The 23,550-nt window shown below is 41.0% G+C and overlaps 1 protein-coding gene across 2 annotated transcripts in view; it reads left to right on the top strand.

Moving 5' to 3' along the window:
• GNAT2 (G protein subunit alpha transducin 2) overlaps positions 1-23,296 on the top strand; it is a 29,313-nt gene extending 6,017 nt beyond the window's left edge. For both annotated transcript variants that reach the window (XM_068269520.1, XM_068269521.1), the window contains exons 2-8: positions 7,478-7,520; positions 7,644-7,785; positions 13,791-13,948; positions 15,625-15,753; positions 17,266-17,395; positions 21,250-21,403; positions 21,485-23,296. In XM_068269520.1, the coding sequence (XP_068125621.1) occupies positions 7,478-7,520; positions 7,644-7,785; positions 13,791-13,948; positions 15,625-15,753; positions 17,266-17,395; positions 21,250-21,403; positions 21,485-21,675 (947 nt within the window). In that variant the 3' untranslated portion in view covers positions 21,676-23,296. The remainder of the gene's footprint in view (positions 1-7,477; positions 7,521-7,643; positions 7,786-13,790; positions 13,949-15,624; positions 15,754-17,265; positions 17,396-21,249; positions 21,404-21,484) is intronic.
• Positions 23,297-23,550: the final 254 nt, after the last annotated feature.

Here is a 23,550-nt window from a genome sequence, read left to right as displayed (position 1 = left end):
TTAACTATTGTTTATGAGGGCCTTGGGCTTGACAATTATATAGCAGAGTTCTTGATAACAGGTATGCGGCACCAGGGCTCGGCTACTATATAGTTAAACTCTGGATATCGGCATGTGGATTAGCAGGGATATAGCTGAGCTCCGTGGGTTATGGGTTCGTGTTAGAGGATTAGGGTATAGGGAGGTGTAGATAGGGACAAGCTAGGGGAGGGGGGACAGTGTTAGGTGAATAGATAGGGATTTGCTTCCTGTCCCCTGTGTTAGGTGATAGGAAAGCCGATAGAAGAATATCGGTAACACAGCATCACTGATATTACAACTATCAGCAAAACCTGGCGCTGAGATATAAATGCACATTTACAATATGTATAGCATATCTGTTGGACCCTGCTAAATGAGTATACACATTATATTTGCCTCAAAGGAGTACTTTAGGTGAATACCGTCTTCCATAAAGGGGAATTAATGTTTGTAATAAGGTTGAAAAACACAGTGTTAGGCTACTCAAAAACATGCAAATACATTTGAATATTGTTTAATTCCATTCAAAACAATGACAGCATTTCACATGCATTCCACATACATGCATTTTTCTAAAAAAAAAAAAAAAAGTCATTTTTGGAAAGCCAGGAACTGGGACATCGACGGAGTAGTAATGATGAGAGTAATCTGTACTAATCTGGAAATTCCAATTGCTTTGCAAATTTTAATTCAATGTAGCCAAGCACCCATGGGAATAAATGAAAGATGATTTCTGCATTGGTGACCTGTTGACAATCCCTCACATTCCTCATATATGTTTGAAGATGTGGGATATGCTTGTCTGTGCTGCATGGCCCCGCAGACTCACGCTAGGCATGCTCTCTACAATGTTTTTAATAGATTCAACTTTAGTGTCAATATAAGTATGAAGTATAATAAAAAAAATAAGTAAAAAAATAAATAAAGTGTTTGTTCTTTTTACTACCAATGCTACAGGCAGGAGAACAGAGGGCTGTAAAGTCATTTTCATAGCTTTATACTGCATCATCTAGTATAACTCAGCAGTCTTATTGTTAGATAACATTTGTGCTGAAGTCTGGTCTAATACCTAATGGTAACAAGTGAAAGAGGACGTTGAAAGATGACTATGAAGTAGATATAATTGTTCTTCTGATTTACAGGTTGAATGGTATAAGTTAGGTTTTAGCTTTTTCTGCTATTGGCTTCAGACATTCTGGAAAACTAGGAACTTTATATGAGAGCTACTTCTTAGGGATCATCAATTAGCAGAGTTTAATATAATCTATTATGGCACTAGCTTTACAGTTTCCTTATAAGGATAGGCCTTCAGAAATACGCACATCTCCTACTTTGTGCAGTTGAGGAAAAAATAGATGGTGAATCAGACTTTCATAAACCTTGTAGTCCTACCCCACATAAAAAAGACTGCAAATGGGACAACATCAGTGCTAGTGGGATGCCCCTATTCAACATCCATGAAAATGGATGTAGTCCAGCTCAGGCATAACCAAAACATGAAGCCAATATTCTGAGCAGTTTGGCATGTGACCTGAATCAAAACAGTAACACTACTGAATAGACCACTGAAGAATTTTTCAATATACATGCATACAGTAAAATAAATATATTGTGCATGTTAGAATCAAAATTTTACTTTACCTTTACCAAGGATGCTAAGGATACATTGGTTGTATCTTAGGTCATTGTCCTCTTTATTAATGTTTCTGTTTTCTGAGGTACATTACTTTCTGCTGCTGCTACAATATTGATGCAGTAATTTTGGGTGAAAATTGATTTGAGAATTAACGGCTTGTGAAATGTGCCTTCAAAGAAAGCCTAATAACAGAAACCTTAATTCCAACATCAACCTAGCATTAGCTTTCAAACTAAACCTAACTTTATCATTAATGCTCGTACATGGCTCTGTTCAGTTCTAAAGATGCGTACACACTTTTGATGGATGTCACCCGTCAGAGATCAGGACCCGATTCCCTTGGGCGACATCAATGGGCTGGGCTGCTTACAGGTGTGTCAGCTGTGCAACTGACAACACGCTGTGCTGCTATACGGAGTGGCAGGGAGGGCAGAGGGACAAGTGGCGTATACATGATGTCACATGGTGGGAGGGAGAGCAGTGGCAACAATGGGATCTGCACCATTGGGATTGAATAGACTCTCCCAGTTGATCGCTCAAGGGTTGGGGGACGCCAGCTACTGTACACACACCTGATTGTCAGCTGAGGCGGTCATTATCGGCTTCCACAGCCAACTTATGTGAGGTATGTGTACAAGGCTGTACACAGGTTAGCCAAACAGATCAAAACCTCCAATTTTTAGAAGATATCAATGTGTTGCTCCCTGGAGCAAGAGACTGGGTTATGTGCATGCATGTGTTTTCCCTTTAGAACCAGAATTGCCTCAGCTTTAAACTCATGTTCTAGAACATGTAGTGTTTTCTTGTGTGTTGACTGAAGTAGATAGAGTAGGGCAATAACCCCTAGATAAGGTTGATTTTCTCTGAATAGTGGCACCAGATGCTACTTATGTGGCACAACCAGGCAGGTAGTTACAGATCCAGCTACAGTGGCAAAAGAGAGAGCATGGTGAAATATCTCTGCTATATTTTCTGTGGACCCTTCATTGAGCTGTGTGGTAAATCTCCATATTGATGCTCAGATAATGCACATTATAGGCATTTGGTTAATGGTCTTTTCTCACTTAAAGTGCTGACATGTTGAGAGATGTTGGTATTTAAGAATAGCAGAGGTTCTGCGACCAAACCTAGCAGTGGGCTGAAACTATTTTAGTGTTTCTGACAGATGAAGATGGCCTGATGCAGCTGCTGATGGGAAATGTATTGAGATGCTATTTTTTTTAACCTTGCTGCCTTTCCTAGGGTCTTCTGATGTACTACCTACTCCTTATCTTTCCCCTAACCATTCTTTTGCTGGAGCAAGTTTTTAATCAACCATTTCCTCTTCCACATCCTTTTATGGACCAGACTTAGGCTGACAGTATGCACCTGGTATGTTTCTCAATGCCTGTGGCCCTCTCTTTAAACATAGTCTGTGAAAGGCTGTCTGCAATAATTGACCCACCCAGCTTTTAGAGGAAGGGTCGGGAATAAGTGCAAGGTTTTTCTTTGCCCTCTTCCTCTGGTGATTTGGAGGCCTCCATCAAAAACCCTAACATGGAATGTTAAAACAGTATGGTAGGCTGCTCATTGTTGGCTACTGCATACTGTCTGAGGGACTTAGCATGGGAGGAAATACAGTGAACCTATTGATTGCACACTTCAAATTGGTGACTCTGTCTCTGTGCTTTGGAAGAAGAGGAGAAGGTGGTTTCAGGTGACCCATGCTAAGCTCTACTACATCTTAAATGCACTTCACTTGTAATAGATGCTCATCACCATGTGTAACAAAATAGCATGCCAGGCCTCTTGGAAGCTGTGGAAGTGAAAACCATATTACAGCTTGACTATGCTGAAGCGGAGTAGTCAAATTTGGCCATCCTCTATGGCCACCACCCATTATTTTTGGTTTGTCTAAAAAAAAAAAAACCCCAAAAAACCCACAACAACCATGAAATAGTATTAAATGCATTAGAAAAATATGATGGCCAAAAATTGTTCATATTTTTTTGTAACAATGGTACGGTTACATGTTGTAACAAAGTAAACTCAAAAAGCAATGAGAGACTCCACCCTCCATAACGGAGAGACTGTGTGACTCCTGATGTACATATTCTAAGTTGTAAAATGTAACATTTTCTTTTGGATCCTCGGTAACACTAACTTGTTGTGACAGGTTACACGCATCAGAAAATGCAGACCCGCTTTATAACTGGATGACATGGATAACTGCAAATGATGTACATACTAACTTGTGAACGCGTACTTTTGATTTTTTTTAACACTTACTTCTTGAGATAAGTCAGATATAAAAGAGGGTACAGATGGACTGTGGCTATTACTGTATGCACACCTGGTTTTAAAAATCCTTAAACAAAATCCATTGCTATAATACATGTCTTTCTTTTACATTTTCATATTTTTCCATTCATATTAATCTATTTTTTTCTTTCTTAATATGTATACTTAATTTGTATATATGTATATTTCATATCTGTAATTCTTCTGTGCCCATCTATACTTTTCATTAGTCTGTGTTTTTCTTACACATCTGTTCTTTTTCTTATTTGTACTTCTGTGTTGCTTGAAGACCCCCATCCTGTCATCGATACTCACAACAACAGTGACCTGGTGCCTCATCATTGTCATATTTTTTTGCCAGGGATTTCCAGTTGTCATTTTATCTGGATCAATGGGATTTATTGATGGAAAATTTGAATTAGCCCCTGTGGACCAATGGGGATACTCAGTTAGGAATTGAAAAAGCCAGTAAACTTCACTGGACCTTAATAGATTTTCCTGTTGGGGTCTTTTTTTTACTTTCCTATGAATGATTCCTATTTGGTTCAGATAAATAAACCAGTAGAAATCCCCTTTAGTACCTAAAGCAGAGGCTACCAGCCTGTGTTGCAGTGGGATGTGGCTGCGGTCTCCAAGTGACATAAAGGAAGGGCAGACAAAGAAAAAAAGAACACAGATGAAGAAAGAAAGTAAAACATAAATTAAAAATACAAATGAGGATAGAAGAATTACAGATTAAAAGACAGACATACAGTATACAGATGAAGATAGATGTATAGAGATGTTACAGCTTAATACAGAGGAAAAACACAAGAAAAGATTGTTTTCAAATTGTTCTGGATTACCATAATATGTCTCTAAAACCAGGTGTGTCCATTTATTAAAAATATATCTTTCATTATGTGGCTGTTTTTATTTTCCTCTTAATATTGCATGATAAATAGGTAAGAGGCTAGAAAATGGTCCGTTGTATTTATTTGCCTGGGAGGAGGACATTTCTGGAGGCCCCCTTTTCAATGGAGCATCTAGATTTTACATAGTCCCGCACCCACTATTACTCCCATTTCCTTCTGTACCCTGAAGGTGGGGATAAGTACCTTGTCTATGAGATTGGGACAAAGGTGCCTTGCAAAGAGGAGAGGGGCTTCACTGCCTATCCGTTTTCGGGGTACCGCCAATGCTAAGAACCACATGGCTGGTATTGCTTGAAGGATGAAGCAACATGCTCACTAGCTCCAGGGTCTTGGGCAATCTCATTCTACATGGGTGATTAAGGGGGGAGGGGTAGAAGAGGTCAATAAGGAAGGGGATATGCTGCTTTTTATTTTTGTTAGAAATAAAACCTTGCAGGTATGTTTCATAAGCATTTGAAGTGACAACACTGTAAGGGAACATTACTGCATGAATCAATTTACCACTACATCACCACCATCTGTTAGCTGTGAGCACTGCAACTAACTCCATTAGCATAGCGAAGGTTGGGCACCACTTTGTAAATTTCCAGTCTGCCATCGCAGGCCACCTGCACACAGTTCACTGATGTACCGAGACATTTTTTAAAATAAATAAATGCACAATTGCTCTTTTTCAGTGATCACATAGTTATGTATGTTGCGTGAATCAAGCTCACTGAGTCATGGACCTGGAACAGGTTTTCAGATTGGATGTTGTAAATTTACTCTGAATTCACTGTCTGCATTCTTGTTCTGGATAAGTGGCTAAAATGGAATTGAATGTATTATGTACACCTAAATAATTTCTGTCCAGTACACATACAGTATGTAAATATAGAAAGGGGTGTAGCCGTTTTATGTAATAACTGAATAGAATAGAATCAATCTAAAGGAAGCAAAAAAACATACGTACCCAAAGTTTCAATATACTCACATTTTATATTGAAAGATATATGCAGAAAAAATGATCTGCATCTAAAGTCACCTTCGATAGATGTAATCCACCCATGGGTGGAATACTGCTCTGTGAGGCTTCCAGAAAGGCTTTGGGAGCCCGAGTGCTCCTGAAGACAGGCTGCTCTTTACTGTGTGGGTGTGAACCTTCCAAAGCCTTCCATGGCGGCAGAACTGAACGAGGGTGATAGAGCTGGAAGGCGGGGAAGGTGAGAGGAACGGGAAGGCTCTCTAGGACCTAGAGCCTTTCCTCTTCATAGGCGGGTATTTGCTTATTTATTTTTAATCCACTTCAGATTTGCTTAAGCTGTAAGGCAACCTAGGTACAGCTGCAGTAGGATGGAAGGGAGGTTCTCCTCAGCCAAATGTCCAGCCAAGTGATCAGCTGTATACTCCAGCTATTAAAAGAAACCTGAAGTGAGAGGTATATGGATATTGATATGGATATGGAGAGGCATATTTATTTCATTTTAAACAATACCAGTTGCCGGACTGTCCCGGTGATATCTTTGACTGTAGTAGTGTCGGAATCACACACCGATAAGAACCATGTGGCTAGAGCACCTGATCTACAGTATATGCCCGTTTAGGGTTTATGGCTAAACGTGTTATATTCCTCTCACTTCAAGTGTGCTTTAACATTTCAGGAAAGAGGTTAGCAAAGTATTTGTCATTTGGTAATAGAACTAGTTGTGCTAGTGCAATATAGGGCCATATCCTATTAACATTGCATGTGAGTTTTCTCCAAGGAGATCATTTTACATCTCATTTAAAGATATCATTTTTCAGTACTTAGCAATTGAAAAAGTACTACAAAGTAGGTAAAAAGTAATATCAAACTCATTTTGATTAATTTCTGGTGGTAGTTTGAAAATATTTTATTGATTGGTTTGAAAATATCTACTTGGGGAAAAACTTGGGGAAAAAGCACAGAAAGGGCTCTCCAGTTATGATTTGGTAGTCTGTTTAATTTTCAGCTCCATAGAGAATTAGAAGCCATGTTAATGCCGTCATTCTCTCAGTTCACTGAGCTATTTGTAGATATAGTTAAGGTAGAATCAATGGTTTAACCATGGGGCTGCCCCCTTATCCACAAGAGGGCCCAGAAGCTATGGGGGAGTGGTATATACTGGCCACACTTAATACGGCTATAGGGAGGAGTACTTCCTTCCTCTGCTTGCTGGTTTGGGAGGTGGGTAGTGACAGTTACCCTTAACAATGGGGATGGGGAAGGGGGTAAAAGGTTAGTGTGACCACTCTTGCTATTGAAACAATATGACTACAACTGGTGTGATGGGGTACTGGTGGTGGCGGGGAACATAAGAATGGGGGGGGGGGGGGGGGGGCCCAGCAGATTTTGGCTGGGGGAGGGTGGCGCACATGTAGTTACACCCCTGGCTAGAATTGTAGAAGCTGTGCACACACATATGCTGAAAGTGTTCTATTCATTTCAAAATGAGAGCAGCAACATATGAAGAGCTTCAGTCACGAAAGGAAAGCAATTTAAACCCCACGTGTACAGTGTAGTTACAGACTCTCTATTTAAATTGCATCCATTTTCCTTGATTTCTTATTCTGATTACTAAAACACTTGGCAGGATATGACTCAGTAACAGCATTGTTCTCTCGGCAGGTGCTGGGGAGTCTGGAAAGAGCACAATCGTCAAGCAGATGAAGTAAGTGACCTCAGATTTACCTCTACTTCTCTACTTTTAAGCTTCTAATCATTCTTGTTTCACTGAAACTGCATTTAACCCATGCCGCTTCCTTCACTACCTGTGTTCCTTCTGTTTTGTAAGGATCATCCATCAGGATGGATACACAGAGCAAGAATGCTTGGAGTTCAAATCTATCATCTATGGCAACGTGCTTCAGTCGATCCTAGCCATTATCCGTGCAATGTCCACCCTAGGTATTGACTACAGTGACCCAAGTAAAGCGGTTAGTCTTAGCCATAAAATCATATTTTGGTGAAATCTAATATTTGTCTATTTAACTAGCATGCAAACATTTATACATTGCGCATCCTGAAAAATAAAATCACAATGGTCATGTTAAGTCACATCTTAGCCTACTGCTGCAATGCAACCCATACAGTACAGTATACAGTCCATACACAAAATTGCCCATATACGCTGGTTTTACGCCCAATCACCACCTCCATCATTTCACCCTGGCTGGCAGCTTATCACTACTTTTGCTATTCCTGGCTGCAAGTACTTACTCGGAGGAAGAATATATACATATGTCCAATATTCCTGGGGTGCAAAAGTGCTCACTCCCCAGGGGATAACCTTAATGACAGATTTCAACTTGTGCGTTACATCCACTAAACGCAGGCTTGCTCAGAACTCATACATTTCTAGATTGGGAAAAGGGGGGCGGTGTAAACTTTGTGGAAGTTAACACCGCTCTTTTCTCTACATCTTGTAAGATATGGGGCCCCCGGACTTGGGGGCAACCTCAGTTACGTACATTCTCTACCATTTGTTCTATTTGGATATGTACTCCTTTTTTTTGCAGAATGCATTTGTATCCACTGCTTCTACTGAAACCTAAAATGACCAGTCTCATTCTAGGTTCCCACAGAAGCAGTGGATACAAATGCATTCTACAAAAAAAAAAGAGAGCATATCTGAATAGATAAAACAGTAGACAATGCACATAACTGAGGTTGCCCACAAGTCTGGGGGCCCCATATCTTACAAGATGTATAGAAAATAAAGGGGTTAACCTCCACAAAGTTTACAGCCCCCGATCTGCAAATGTATGAGTTCTGAGGAAGCCTGATTTTGGTGAATGTAACGTATAAGTGGAAATATATCATCAAGGTTATCCCCTAGGGAAAGGGGAATGGGCACTTTTTGCAGCCTCAGGAACTTGGACCTATGTATATATTCCTGCTCCAAGTAAGTACTTGCAGCCAGGAATAGCAAGAGCCCTAGGTGATGAGCTGCCAGCCAGGGTGAAATGGGAGGTGGTGATTGGGCGTAATACCAGTATATGGGCAATTTTGTAGTGTGGCTACTTTTTGTGTCTTGTCACAAACCTGTGATGTGAAAAGATAAAAGACCGAGAGCCCAATATAGTGTAGTATGTATTAGTACAGGATGAAACGTATTATGAAACGTAAGTATTATACTCACAAACCAGGGTTGCCTCTGAAGCAACCACTGTAAAGGCAGGTGGGGAGAACAAGCCTGTCCCCACTCAGGAGTAAAACGTCGCTCTCTGTAGATAGAGGAACTGGTAGGGTAGGTCACCCTTCCACCAAGGGTGGATTTCTAGATGCGTAAAGGTGTACAGAGGCGCCGAAAGTATAAAAGTAGCTAAAAAGTTAAAATGTTTTGGTTGTGGTGGTGGACCAGCCAACCATAAACGGACCAAAAGGCTGTCAATTTTCAAAACATATATACAGTTTATTCAATTACTCCTAGTAAACAGTCGCAACGCGTTTCACGGGCAAAACCCGCTTCTTCAGGCAATAAGGGACAGGAGCAAAAACACAGCGTTCAGTCTGGAAGATGCTTGGCACCTCTCACACAGAGGTGCCAAGCATCTCCCAGACTGAACGCTGTGTTTTTGCGCCTGTCCCTTATTGCCTGAAGAAGCGGGTTTTGCCCGTGAAACGCGTTGCGACTGTTTACTAGGAGTAATTGAATAAACTGTGATGTGAACACTATGGTTGTCGTCTGTAATTTTGAAGGATTTCCCTAATAAACTGCAGATTCAGTGTAAAACTGAGGAACTATCGGTCCAGCCAGAAAGAGCATTGCACACTGGAAGCTGAGGCATTCACCTTTGTTGCAGTCAGTTTATTCATTCTAAACTCACAAGTTACTCTGTAGTTACTGCTACATCCGCTAATATTGAATTGGACATTGTTTCAGGGATCTATGAGCAAGCATGGTGTGGTGTTTATGGGATACCCTTGTCCTAATCCATTACTCTCAGATAAGGTAATTTGTGCACTGGTGGTGTGCAGTAAAATGTGTGCCCCATAGACCACAATGTTAATTGTGGAGCCAGTGGGTAATTGATAAATATTGTAATATGGCAGTGTGGATATTGGCAGAGGGGTTGTTAGAGTTAGGCATGGACAGAGGGAAGGTTCAAGTGAGAATAGGGTTAGGTTTAGCAATCAAGACTAGAGAGGAAAAGAATGGCTCAACACCACCATCTGTTTGAAAATATATCACAATGTTTTATTTTATTAATCAATCTAGTAATTCATTAAAACCATTTAAAAATACAAAATTCCTATATCTCCTTCACTTATATAGTCATAGCTGAAATGCTTGTCAGTAGATTCATAATAGAGCCCCTCCCATGCTGAACTTGGTTTCAAACAGTGCTAAAAAAGTGCAGTTCTAATAAAGAAATATATAAATAATCCAGTGCAAAAGCGAAGAAAAGTGTTATTGTGCAGAAAATTCCTATAAAATGACAACCTGCAGTCCATCGCAATTCATTACTTTAAAACAAAATCCAAAGTGCGTAGGTTTGTGCCTAGATAAATGAACCAGTCTACACATGCAAGGCAAAAGGTGCAAAAAGTAATGGGTGTGTGTACACCTCAGGGGGAGAGGTATGTATTGGCTGGCTGAATGGTGTAATGGTTAAGGGCTCTGCCTCTGACACAGAAGACCTGGGTTCAAATCTTGGCTCTTCCTGTTCAGTAAGCCAGTAATTCAGTAAGGAGCTCTTTGGGCAAGACACTAACACTGCTACTGCCTACTGAGTGCGCTCTAGTGGCTGCCTCACAAGCGCTTTGAGTCCGACAGGAGAAAAGCGCTATACAAAAAAAGGAATTATTATTATTATTAGTAGTATGCCGCCGGTGACCAGGGAGGGCCAAATTACTGCTCACCTTGTTTTCGCTCAAATCCTGGTGGCGTGAAATACTATTTCCCCTCCTAGTCATAGCATCTTGGAGGAAGAAGTAATTCGGGGTCCAGTGATCGCCAGAACCCCGAATTACCCTTACTCTCCCGCGCAGTATAACATCACTGCTATAGCAGTGCTTAGCTTCGTCACTCCGTGGTCAGAGCCGTGCGCTGACCCTGCCTGCTTCGACTTGGGGGGGGGGGGTCAAGATCCAGATGAGATCTTTATAGTGTGACTATGACTAATAGAGAATAGAAGCTAATCCTGCACAACAATGGATTATTATGAAGAACAATGATTCAATTATTTTCACATTTAGCAAATCGCCCTCCTGGGAAGAGAGAAAAGCACTCAAGGGGTAGGCTATGCATCTTGGCAGTGAGCTATGAAGCATGCATTTCTCCAGAGAAAGACAGTGGCAGCAGATGTGGGTTATTCTATTGCCTACTGGGATCTCTAAAGTGAGATGGCCAGATTAAACGTGTGCATGCGTGCGCACGCGCGCGCGCGCACACACACACACACACACACACACACACACACACACACACACACACAGTTAAATAAGGAGATCATGCTTTAGATGCATAATAAGTATTAACAATAGAAAACCATTTTAAAAGGAAATAATTCAAAATGTAATAACATGGTAATAATGCCACCTTTACATGCCGAGTTCAGGCAAGTATGTACAAGGAAGCTCCAGTCTTGTTTTCAGTGCTCAAGTCAGTAGAGATGGTAAATGAGAGGCAAATCACTTACATGCAAGTTTAAAGCAAATTGCAGTTTGACACCCCCCCCCCCCCCCCCCCCCCCGCCCCAAATAGGCTGTAAGCGCATTTGATTGGCTTAATTCCATTTCCATCTCAAGGAGCATCTCTAGCGCTTATTAGTGGCAGTAACACCGCCCAGAGTCTTTGGCAGTGTGCATAGGCCATAGACCTCTCAAAAATTGTTCTGTTTGTGACCATATGTGCCCTACTTCTAGCAAGGGTCCTATGACAAGAGACTCAGGCCAGCAAAATTGCAGTTGGATACTAACTTGTTCTAGAACACTGATGGTCAACTGACTAGTTATACATGGCCTCAGGTGCAGTCCTTCACATTGCTACAGAGCTGCCCATTACTGCTCCTGAACGTGTGATTAAGCTTTGGATGAGATTCCTGCGCCCCATAATAAGTACCATTTTTATTATTTATTTGATTTAGGTCCCTATACTAAGCATTTACAGGAAAGTCAAACATTTTGAATTGAAAGATGCACTTTTGACATTGTTTAGGTATGTTCACATAACAGCTATCCAATTGGCATTTTAATTGGGTCAAGCACTTACAGGGTGGTGTATATGAAGGACCATCCCAGCTGCCTTTCAGTAGTGCAAGTATACAGGCAGTATACACGCACATCACATCTCTTACTCACTCCCTGCTCTGTTAACCACTTCCATACCAGCAGTCTCTGGCCCTTTAAGGACCAGAGACTGCTGGTTTTAAAAAACTGCACTTACCAATGTCCCGCCGTACGGACACGCCGCTCCTGCCATCCACGCCGCTGTCCCATTACTGTAGCCCCCTTGCTCTACCATCAGTATGGCGGCAGACCTCCTTGAGCCGGTCAGGAGCAATTTCATTGGCTCCTGTCCCTATGATCAATGTGAGCCATACTGACGGCAGAGTGAAGGGGCTGCAGTGGCAAGAGAGCGGCACGATCGATGGTAATGTGCGGCGGGGATGATTAAAATCTATGCCCCGGCAGAGATAACAGGTACCAAACGGCGTAGATTTCAATCAGCACGGTCCAGAAGCGGTTAATAAAGTCAGGGAGGATACACAAGACAGGGAAGTAAGAGGTGCATGGGACCGGACGGTCTTTCATGCAACACCCTGGATTTAATATCTGTCTATTCCTTCAAAGGAAGATCATTACTGTTCGATCACTTATGTTCTATCCTAGCAAGATAGCATGTTGTCTGTCCCAGCCCTCCATGCATTAATGGTAACAAAATGACCTAATCCTGTGTGGAGCATCATCAAAAATTCAGCAACCCTGAAAGGAGTTGGAGGGTACAGGCATCTTATTAAAACTATTTTTAAGCTCTGTTTGTGGCAACCTCTTCCTGCCGGGGCATAGATTTCAGTCATGCTCACCGCATGGTCTCAACGCTCTTGCCATTCGCACTGCCACTTTCATTGGCTCCTGATCCCGTGATTGCTGTGAGCCAATCACAGCAGTCACAATAACAAAATAAGGAAAGGACAGCTCTGGTCTTAATGGGGCCAGGGCCATCAGGTCTGAAAGTATTTAAGATTCATATATTTAGAGAAAAATGTTCATCTTTATAAGAAATGAAAGCTGCTGTTAATAAAGACAATAACATTAGAGCCATATGTTGCTAAACATATGTGCAAACACTGCATGTCATAGCATGTTGTTGAGCTGTGTTCCCAAAAATGATAAAGTGACAGGCTGATGCTGGAATATTTCCTTGTGGGTTAAAAACGTTGGTGGCTGCACAGTAGGTAGTAAAGGGCTTCAGACTGGACACTTGGGTCCTACAATCACTCTAAGCCTCAAGCTGTCTCTTGAGGCCCCTTGCACACTATTAGGTCACATCACCTTGTGATACTCCCCCCCCGCCACAGTGGGCATTAGTCTCTATGGGACTGGCCATAGTACACACACACACACACACACACACACACACACACACACACACACAATATAAGCTCTTTCTTCAGCAAATTAGCACAATGCACTACTACAAAATCTGTTCCGGCTCATTCACATACCTTTGGACCAATGAGGACCTGGAGAAAAACACAACCATTATGGTTGTGTTTTTCTCCAGGTCTTTATTGTTTTTAAGAGGTCACATGACATCAACAATATTATGTGAACTGATTAACCAATAAGAATGAGGTTAGTTTGGCAACATATATTCAAAAACAGATTTCTTTAATACTGTATATATGTCAAGATCAACAAAGGGAATCCCCAACTTAAATCATATGGTTTGCAAGTGAAGCACATTTTTCATGCTCTTTTTGTTTGTTTACAGGACGATGGCCGGATGCTTTGCCATCTCGCTGACTCTATTGAGGAGGGCACAATGCCTCCAGAACTTGTGACAGTGATCAAGAAGCTCTGGAAAGATGACGGTGTACAGGCCTCTTTTGAGAGAGCAGCCGAATATCAGCTCAATGACTCTGCTCCCTAGTGAGTGCGAATTCTTACAAGAGACAAAAGTATAGGAAATACTGTTAGCCATGCAAGTAGGTGATGGATTTCATGTCCAGTGGCGTAGCTAAGGAGCTGTGGGCCCCGGTGCCAGTTTTACAATGGGGCCCTCCAAGCACTCTATACATAACATTTGATACGGCTCCGCAAAACCTGCCAATGACAACTACAGTGTCAGAGGTGCAAGAAGGGGATGGGGAACATTGTGTTAATGATCCCTGCTATTCAAAGTATCTATAGAAGTGATTATTATGAGCACAGGACCAATAGAGAGCTGATACTGTAGTTGAGGGAGGGCCCTTCGGGGCCCCTCTGGCCCAAGGGCCCTGATGCGGCCGCAACCTCTGCAACCCCTATTGCTACGCCCCTGTTCATGTCTATTCCCAAACTGAAAGAGACGGACTCAAAGGTAGCATTCTTGTCTTTCAAAACTAGAGTCCCAAGTTTGAATCTAGGCCAGGACAGTGTCTGCATGGAGTTTGCATTTTCTCTTTATGTTTCTGTGTAGTCTATAATACAAAATAGAGGTGGTCAATGAAATGCAAATAGATCTGACTTCATGTAGCATTATGCAAATTGAGTAAGCAAATTAATGCAGCTTAAAAACTATCCAATTAAATTGCTCCAAGGTGGAATTTGACGGATCCATTTTTAAGCTGCATCAATTTGCATACTATAGCCTCAACTTTAAATTATTTGCATCTCACTGACACTCCCTAAAAGGAACCATCAGACTATGTCTGTGGTAGGTAGTAGATAGTAAGCTCCGCTGAGAGACCATTATAGACATGACTATACACTTAGTACAGGCCTGTAGAAGATATAAAATGCATGATGTGTCACTTTCTAGTGAATTACATAATTTTTGTAAATGTATATTATGTACCTTGAAATAATGATTCTGGGCCCAGATATCACAAGATAAAGAGATTGAGGTACAAAGTAAGATGCATGGAAACAGAACCAAAAGTGATGCATTCATATTTGGCAATGCTGGTTGGTTTCCGTAGCAAAACTGACATAGGAGCAGGAAGTGTGGCGTTTGTAGTTTCCTCTGCATTTTAGAAGTACAACCTACTTATTTCAGTCAAAAGTCGGCCTGAAAGACACTACTATGCAGATGCATTTAAGTGCCTGGCTAAAGGTTTGTACTGCCTTCAATTCTCTAGTCCAACATGAACAGCAGTGGTTGAAATAGATTTTATGTACTTGTAAATGTCTAGGTATCTCTATCACTCATTAGTAGTGAAGACATTACTCTGCAGGAGTCACGAATGGTCTTCTAGAACAGAAAAGGTGGTCGGATGAAGCCACCTTGTTTATCTTTGGATACAGCATGACTAGAGAAGGTCCATGAGATGCTCATTTTTCTGGCTTGCATGCAATTGTTATACGGCTTGGAATCCGACTAATATACTGTAAATAGGCAGGAATTGAATTTGATTGGCCTAATTTTAAGTCACATACAATTTACATGACATTTTGTAGAGGCCAGAATTATTCAACCTGCATAAATGAGTAAAAGATAAAAACAAATATGATCAATGATATATGTAGGTCTTGCTATGTAGAACTTTGACAGTCCTATGCTGTATTGTCTGCACCAGTGTACAGTTTGTCTATTCACGTTATGTTTTGTTTATCATTTATACTAGTTACTTGAATCAGCTGGACAGGATCACGGCGCCCAATTACATCCCAAACGAACAAGATGTCCTCCGATCCCGGGTGAAAACCACAGGAATCATTGAGACACAGTTCTCTTTCAAAGATCTTCACTTCAGGTTTCTGGTTTTATGCATTGCAGCATCGATTGTATAAACTAAAATCTCAGCGAGGCTGACATATGACGGTTTAAGAAACTGGAGAAACAGAGTACAGACGTGTTTGATGCTATGAGGTGGCAATATAAAGGGGGTGGGGGTGCACTATTAATTGAGGGATCACTATGGTTAGTAGGGCACTGAGGTGAACCTAAAGGGGGAGCACTATAAATTGAGGGGGGCAATAAGCATATTACCTTGACTCATATACTTTTAAGTAATACCCATTGCTTGGCTCCACCCACAGTCAGTGGCCAAACCCACTTTTTCTGTACTGTGTTTCACTGTGGTGTGCTGCATATATTCTTTATCCACCCATAATATATCTAGGTTACATTTTTAAGCTCCCAAAGAGCAAAAATATAATTAAGGTAAGAAAAGTAATATTGAAATGAAGTTAAACAGGAACAACTTACTTTGAGTGATTATTTTGCTTCTTAAAGAGGAACTGTCATGAAAATCTTAAAATGTAAAACATACAATTAAGTACGTTTCTCCCCGAGTAAAATTAACCATAAATTACTTCTCTCCTATGTTGCTGGTATTTACAGTAAGTAGTAGAAATTTGACATTACCGATAGATTTTGGGCTGGTCCTTCTTTCCATAGGGGATTCTTAGTATAACCTTTATTCTTTATAAATACACTCCCTGAAAAAGATTTATATAAAGATGCTGGCCAGCCTCCCTGCTCACCGTACACCTTTTTGGCAGTTGGAAGGAGCAACTGCCATTCAATAAGTGCATTTTGAAAATAAGGAAATCCCTGAGAACCCCCCATGAGGAGATAGGCTAGTCCAAAACCTGTCGGTTCTGTCAGATTTTACTACCTACTGTAAGTGACAGCAACATAGGAGAAAAGTAATTTATGGCTCATTTTATTCTGGAAGAAACCTACTTCTTAACTGTATAGGTTTACATATATTTTACATTTTAAGATTTTCGTGACACAGGTCTTTTAAGGTGCTGAAAGATAATTTTTATCAATTAAGTGATAAATCATGTTTGAGAAGTTTTGTGAATGGAGCCCATTGCATAACAATTATTCTGGATACAATCAGGTCCAGTAAACTAGTGACTGAAACAGAATAGCAGACAATATTACAATAGTGTAATAAACCATGGCCGCTGGCCTAAATGCCACCCGCATATTGTATCAAGCCATCAATAGCAAGAGTTGTCCCCTAAGATAGAAACAGTCCTATCTTTCACAATTTTAATCATACAAGAATGGTAGCACTTTCAAAGAGTAAAAAAAAATCTCTGCCTGATCCCAAAACCCAGATGTTCAGCAGTTACCTGGAAGGTCAACATCTAGTACCCCCTTATCCAGTTACATGACTCTCACTTCCTCTTTAAAAAAGCTGCTCATTTATCTGTTATGACATTTTGCACAGTGATGAGGATTGTCACTGCAACCAAATAATTTACCTTTACAGGGAGAAAAAAACATTTTTTTATTTTTATTTTTTCAGGATGTTTGATGTGGGAGGACAGAGATCAGAGCGCAAGAAGTGGATTCACTGCTTTGAAGGTGTTACCTGCATTATATTTTGTGGAGCACTAAGTGCTTATGACATGGTCCTGGTGGAGGATGAAGAGGTGGTACGTAGGCCTTTCTGCAACACAATCACATTAGGAAGTTAAAACAATGATTATTTTACAGAACACATGTAGAGCAGATGCTGTAGCTATTAAAAGCATGCCATTCATTCCACAGTTGCCTACCATTTCCTAAGTTATTGTCACTGACTGCTTGTCTTCTGTCTCCTGGATGGAGCTAATTTACCTATTAAGAAAATTTGTTGGCAAATTCTGTTACCCAAGCACTGTGTTTTTATAGGTAGCAGTGGTCAGGACTTAACTTTCCCACGCCAGTGGCTGACACAGAGGGGGCTCGGACAAGGACGCCTCTTCTTTCACTGGTCATAGCTGTCTAGTAAAGATGGTCAGATGGTCAACAGGATTCTAGGAATTTGAAGGAAATTGATATTGATGCAACAACAAATAACATTTGTAAAGTTAAATTCAAGATAAGGTGTTGCGCCCAATTTAGACAGCAGCAATAACTGTGAGGGGGTCCCACTTCCTTATATTGTAATACTGGATAAACAAACAGACTGCGCTTGTCAAAAATGGAAAATATATAAAAGCTTTAATATGGTTGTCAGGTGCACAACCCAAATAAATATGCATGAAAGGAAGCAATCTTCCTGTAAAAACTATTATAAAATCAATGTGATGGTATTTCCTGAGGTAGCAGGATAATAGGGTCTTTAATCCTATTAGGATTTGTTTGACACAGAAGTTCTGTTCTCAAATATGACACTATAGATGTCTAATTCAGTGTCTAAATAGTAGTTTATATGGAGGTCTCCAGAGGTGTAACATCCAGTTATATGCACTTTGGTATAATGGAGCAATCTCACCCTCTGTGGTTTTCAATCTAGGAGCAGGTGTTATCTTCAGAGGAGCCGCTCAATCTCACCCGCCCCGGCCGGCGGTGGAGTGAGAGAGACTGGACTACTGCTGGATAGCGTGCAGTGTCGGGCAGGGGTGCCCGGCTCCCGGGGAATCCAAGTGGCGTGGATGATAGCAGCCTTCAGCTGGTCGGGCTTCCGTCCTTCACTAGCGGTGTTGGTGCTAGCGAAGGACGGAAGCCCGACCAGCTGAAGGCTGCTATCATCCACGCCACTTGGATTCCCCGGGAGCCGGGCACCCCTGCCCGACACTGCACGCTATCCAGCAGTAGTCCAGTCTCTCTCACTCCACCGCCGGCCGGGCGGGTGAGATTGAGCGGCTCCTCTGAAGATAACACCTGCTCCTAGATTGAAAACCACAGAGGGTGAGATTACTCCATTATACCAAAGTGCATATAACTGGATGTTACACCTCTGGAGACCTCCATATAAACTACTATTTAGACACTGAATTAGACATCTATAGTGTCATATTTGAGAACAGAACTTCTGTGTCAAACAAATCCTAATAGGATTAAAGACCCTATTATCCTGCTACCTCAGGAAATACCTCCACATTGATTTTATAATAGTTTTTACAGGAAGATTGCTTCCTTTGCATGCATATTTATTTGGGTTGTGCACCTGACAACCATATTAAAGCTTTTATATATTTTCCATTTTTGACAAGCGCAGTCTGTTTGTTTATCCAACATTTGTAAAGTGTTTTTCTCCCGTAGGACTCAAAGCGCAAATGCAAATTATGTTAAATTTCATCTTGGTTTATGTAGCTTGGAATGTGACCAGTGAAATGGCATTGTTCAGGATTTTGACCAGTTCAATTTCAAGCAGAACAAAATTTGCATTACCTCCAAATTATTAACATCTCGTTGACCACTTCTACTCCACAGACTATCGTTAAGTCTATGTGTGCACTTATACATACTAACTAGTATTGCCACAAATAAAAATTCTGCTGCAGTAGCCCTAGCTCTGTGAAAGGTCTATGAACCATTAAACCGAATGTCACACCAGCACTACCTTTGGAAACGCCTGTTGCTGTAAGGTTATAAAAAATATTCCACGTTTTTAATGTCCCACAAAACACTGTTTAATCAACTTTAACAAAATGGAAAGGATATGATACCACTACAAAACTTAGACTGGGCAAGAACGGTACTAATCAGAGCTGCAACAAAGTCACTGAGGAGAACACTGAAGAAATGGCAAGGATATACAGCACAAACCGGATTATCTGCAAATAGGATATAAAAAAGCCATTGCTTAAAAGAGAAAAATAATAAGAAACATGTTTGCAACTTGCACAACCGCATTTGGTGGATTTACCAAACACATGGAAGAAGGTTCTCTTCTCAGAAGAAAGTAAAAGTGAACTTTGTGGACATCATGGGATGTCATATGTGGCTCAAACCTAACACTTCTCAGCAAAAAGAAAGTTCCATAGAGTAGCAAGGTGGAGGCAGCATCCTGGTATATGGAGGTTTGTCATCAGCAGGGACAGGAAATCTGGCTAGAATTGAAGGACAGATGATCCATTGTAACTCCAGAATATATTGTGACAAAACAAGGAAACCATGGAGGATGAATGCTTTCGTAAATTACTGTCCCACTGAACCACTAGCCCTTGGGTGGGGGGTCTCCAACAACTTTTTTTTGCAACATACTATGCTGTTCTGTCATCTTTAGCCCAGTTATTTCACAACAGTTCTTACACCTTTAAGTGTGCCCGAGGTGGCCGATTAAAAAAAAAACAAACCTACCTAGGTAGAGGGAAGCCTCTGTAAAGGCCAAAGATTTCCTTTGTCCTCCTCTCCTCCACTTTTGTTGCTCACAGACTAACTGAACATATCCGACAACAGCTTGCCAGATACATTCTTATGGCCATACATGTCCATAAGCAGCTCCGTGCTACTGCACAGGCGCAGCTGTACTCGTGCAGGCATAATATGGCCACACTCATGCAAGAGGAGTGCGAATGTGATCTTCAAAAGGGTTCTGGGCAGCGGTCTGGAGGAGGACATGGGAAGCCTCTGGAGGATTCAGAGACCTCCCTCTTCTTAGATAAGTATTTCATTTTCTGGTATTCACACACCTTGGGTTCTATGTACTTTGAACAGTAAGCATTTGCATATTCAGTTTTATGACATTGTGATAAGATTATGGCTACTGAGAATTGTGTACTTGTACATTAAATCTGCCACAGTTAAGCCTTAAGTGACTGAATCTCTGATGTAAATGTATTTTTCTTCACTCCATTTGAGTTGAAGAAGCTAACTGAAGTTGTGGTAAAGCAAGTTTTAGAATATTTTCAAAAAGTTCATTTGCATCCAACTTATTTCCACTAGACATATCACAGCCTACAACAGTGAGAACCTTCACTGCCAATTCACTGCAGAGGGCTTCTCCACAGTTGTCCCTGCATAACCCCCACCTGGGACATATTTAATCTCCAATGTACATACTGAGGCATAATGATCAAGAGCATGAAATGTAATCTTATAGTATTCAATAGATACTCAATGAGCTTACCACAATTTTAATATTGGGTCAAGACGGTCAATGGGATGCTAATTGTTCTGGCTAGCATACAAACTGTATCCAGCTTGGAATTTGGCCAAATTAATATTTCATTGGCTCAATGCAAAGCTACATAGAGTTTGCATTCAATTATCCAGGTTATTAGAAGATATATTTAGAAGTGTCTGGAGACAGACTTCAAAAATGAATCAGTCAGTACAATAAAAAGATGTTTAGCACAGTCTACCATGGTCTGCCTTACAAGCAGCTGCCAGGGCAGAAAAAGCTCCTATTCAGCACAGCTATTTAACTTGTCAAACACATTCAACTAAGCACAAATGAAGGTGGAATCGGCTATACGATTGCTGTGTACCCATGAAAGCAGCAGCTGTCTGTTAACGCTGTGTCTTCAAAATTCTAATTTTATACCGAATATAATCTCACATTGCTTTTCCTTTTCAGAATCGGATGCATGAATCCCTTCATTTGTTCAACAGCATTTGCAACCATAAATTCTTTGCTGCAACATCCATAGTCCTCTTCCTCAACAAAAAAGATCTTTTCGAACAAAAAATCAAAAAAGTTCACTTAAGTATCTGTTTTCCTGATTACGATGGTAAGACATTCTCATCCGCAGTAATCACATCTCATGTGTATAAATGCTGCTATTCTTGTTAACGTCTCTTCTCTCTTCTAGGTCCCAATACATATGAAGATGCAGGAAATTATATCAAATTACAGTTTCTTGACTTAAATATGCGGAAAGATTCCAAGGAGATCTACGGTCACATGACCTGTGCCACAGACACACAGAATGTTAAGTTCGTGTTTGATGCGGTGACTGATATTGTCATCAAAGAGACACTCAAAGACTGTGGACTGTTTTGAATTGTATGGTAATATTAAAAGGAACCTCAGGAGCGTAACAATACTCCTCTGGACCCCCAGCAAACACAAGACTCATGGGCCCACTCCAGCATCGCGGCCTTTCCCCCATAGCAACCACCCCCCCCCCCTGTCACGGTTGTCACTGGGACTATTGTTACACGCCTGGTTATCCTGAAGCTAGAGGAATAGGGGGTTTCCATCTTCATTCTCTAACAATGCCAGTTGTCTGACTTCTGTGCTGATGCTATAACTCCAGTCTGACTCCACTGGCTGCATGCTGGTTGCAGGTGTGACTCAAAAACAACTAAAGCCAAAGGGTGCATACACACAATTTCGATTGGCCAGTTTTACCACTTCCATGTACTATGAGGGGTTACCTATATAATTTGTTCATAGTTTACAAAATCTGTTGGCCCTTATAATGCATGGAAGTGGTAAAATTGGCCAGTCATTGGGCAATCAAAATTGCCCAATGACAACAGCACAGCATGACAGCCAGGCAACTGGCATTGTTTATAAGGAAATAGCAGCCTCCGTATTTCTCTCACTTCGGGTTCCCTTTAAGTAGCCCCATTGAGAGTCTATTGTAATGCAGCCTACACATGTGGCAATGTTACTGAGCAAACATAACATCAGTCCACCTATCCTCACACCACAGCATTTCAGTAAGTAGAAACTGGCATCTTCACCTGTAAGCAAAATCATGCAAGATGAAACAGGAAACAGGATTACTTGTTCCTATTTTATCAAAATTACTAAAAGGACCAGTATCGCAAAAAGTTGTGAAGTGGTAAAATGTGTGTACACATACATACAAGTTATTGTCTCACCTTGTTAAGGTGGCCACACACGATACAATAAAATGATCCGATTTCACGGCAATTCGATAAATATGATCGGATCCCCCTCATCTAAAAAAAAAATAAATAAATAATATTGTAAAGTTTTTTTTTCCATTCGACTGAAAAATCAGATGGGATTTCCTGTTTTTTTTTTATAAAAACTGCGTACGTAGGTATACTTGAACAATTGTATATAACAATACCGCTCCACTCCAGTCCCGGTCACCTCTCTGGACTGGAGTGGAGCGGTATGGTTATATGCTATTGTTCAAGTATACCTATGTACGCAGTTTTTACTTGGGGCCATTTGGGCGCATATTAAAATGGTTTCACACTATGAAAGTTACATGGTTTTTATAGATGCTGGAGGACGACGTTGAGAGTGTTATGCAAAGTTGAAAGAAATTATCTGGTGAGCAGGGGATGAAAGGGGAGTTGTGTCAATCCCCTCACTTATGGTGGTAGTTATTCCCTCGCACAGTGTGTGTTTTGCATAAGGGTGAACTGTGGAGGCAGTACTCACCATGAGAGCATACCTCTCACTGTGTTTTTATTTTTAAGGTCATTCAATCTGGATTGCCTGTGTATGGATGTCTGGTGCAGCTAACCTGGTTGGAAATGTATTAATATACACACCCTAGCAATTTTCTAAGTTTCCAATCATTTTTATCATAATTGGGGAAAAATGTGTGTGGTACATTGGTCATATTTTTGAAATGTTACAATCAGTCACAAAAATTGATTGCAATTCTTGAATTAAACAGATATTTAAAAAATGATATGGTGTGTTGCCACCTTTAGCCAGGGCTGTAGAATAAGGTTTCTTTCATGGAGGCTGCCATCTTGGTTTCTGGAAATGGGAAAACTGTACAACTGATGTTCACATTTGCCTGCTGCTCCAGACCTTAACCAGCTGAGCGGTCTGGACGAGCTCAGCTCGTCCAACACCGCCAGCGGCTGCCGCTCAGGCCCTGCTGGGCCGATTTTAATGAAATAAAAAGCAGCACACGCAGCCGGCACTTTGCCAGCTGCG

Source organism: Hyperolius riggenbachi, chromosome 2 (assembly GCF_040937935.1).
Source record: "Hyperolius riggenbachi isolate aHypRig1 chromosome 2, aHypRig1.pri, whole genome shotgun sequence".
Lineage (NCBI taxonomy): Eukaryota > Metazoa > Chordata > Amphibia > Anura > Hyperoliidae > Hyperolius > Hyperolius riggenbachi.
Note: the sequence above shows the minus strand (reverse complement) of the source record. Positions and strands in the feature narration are given on the sequence as shown.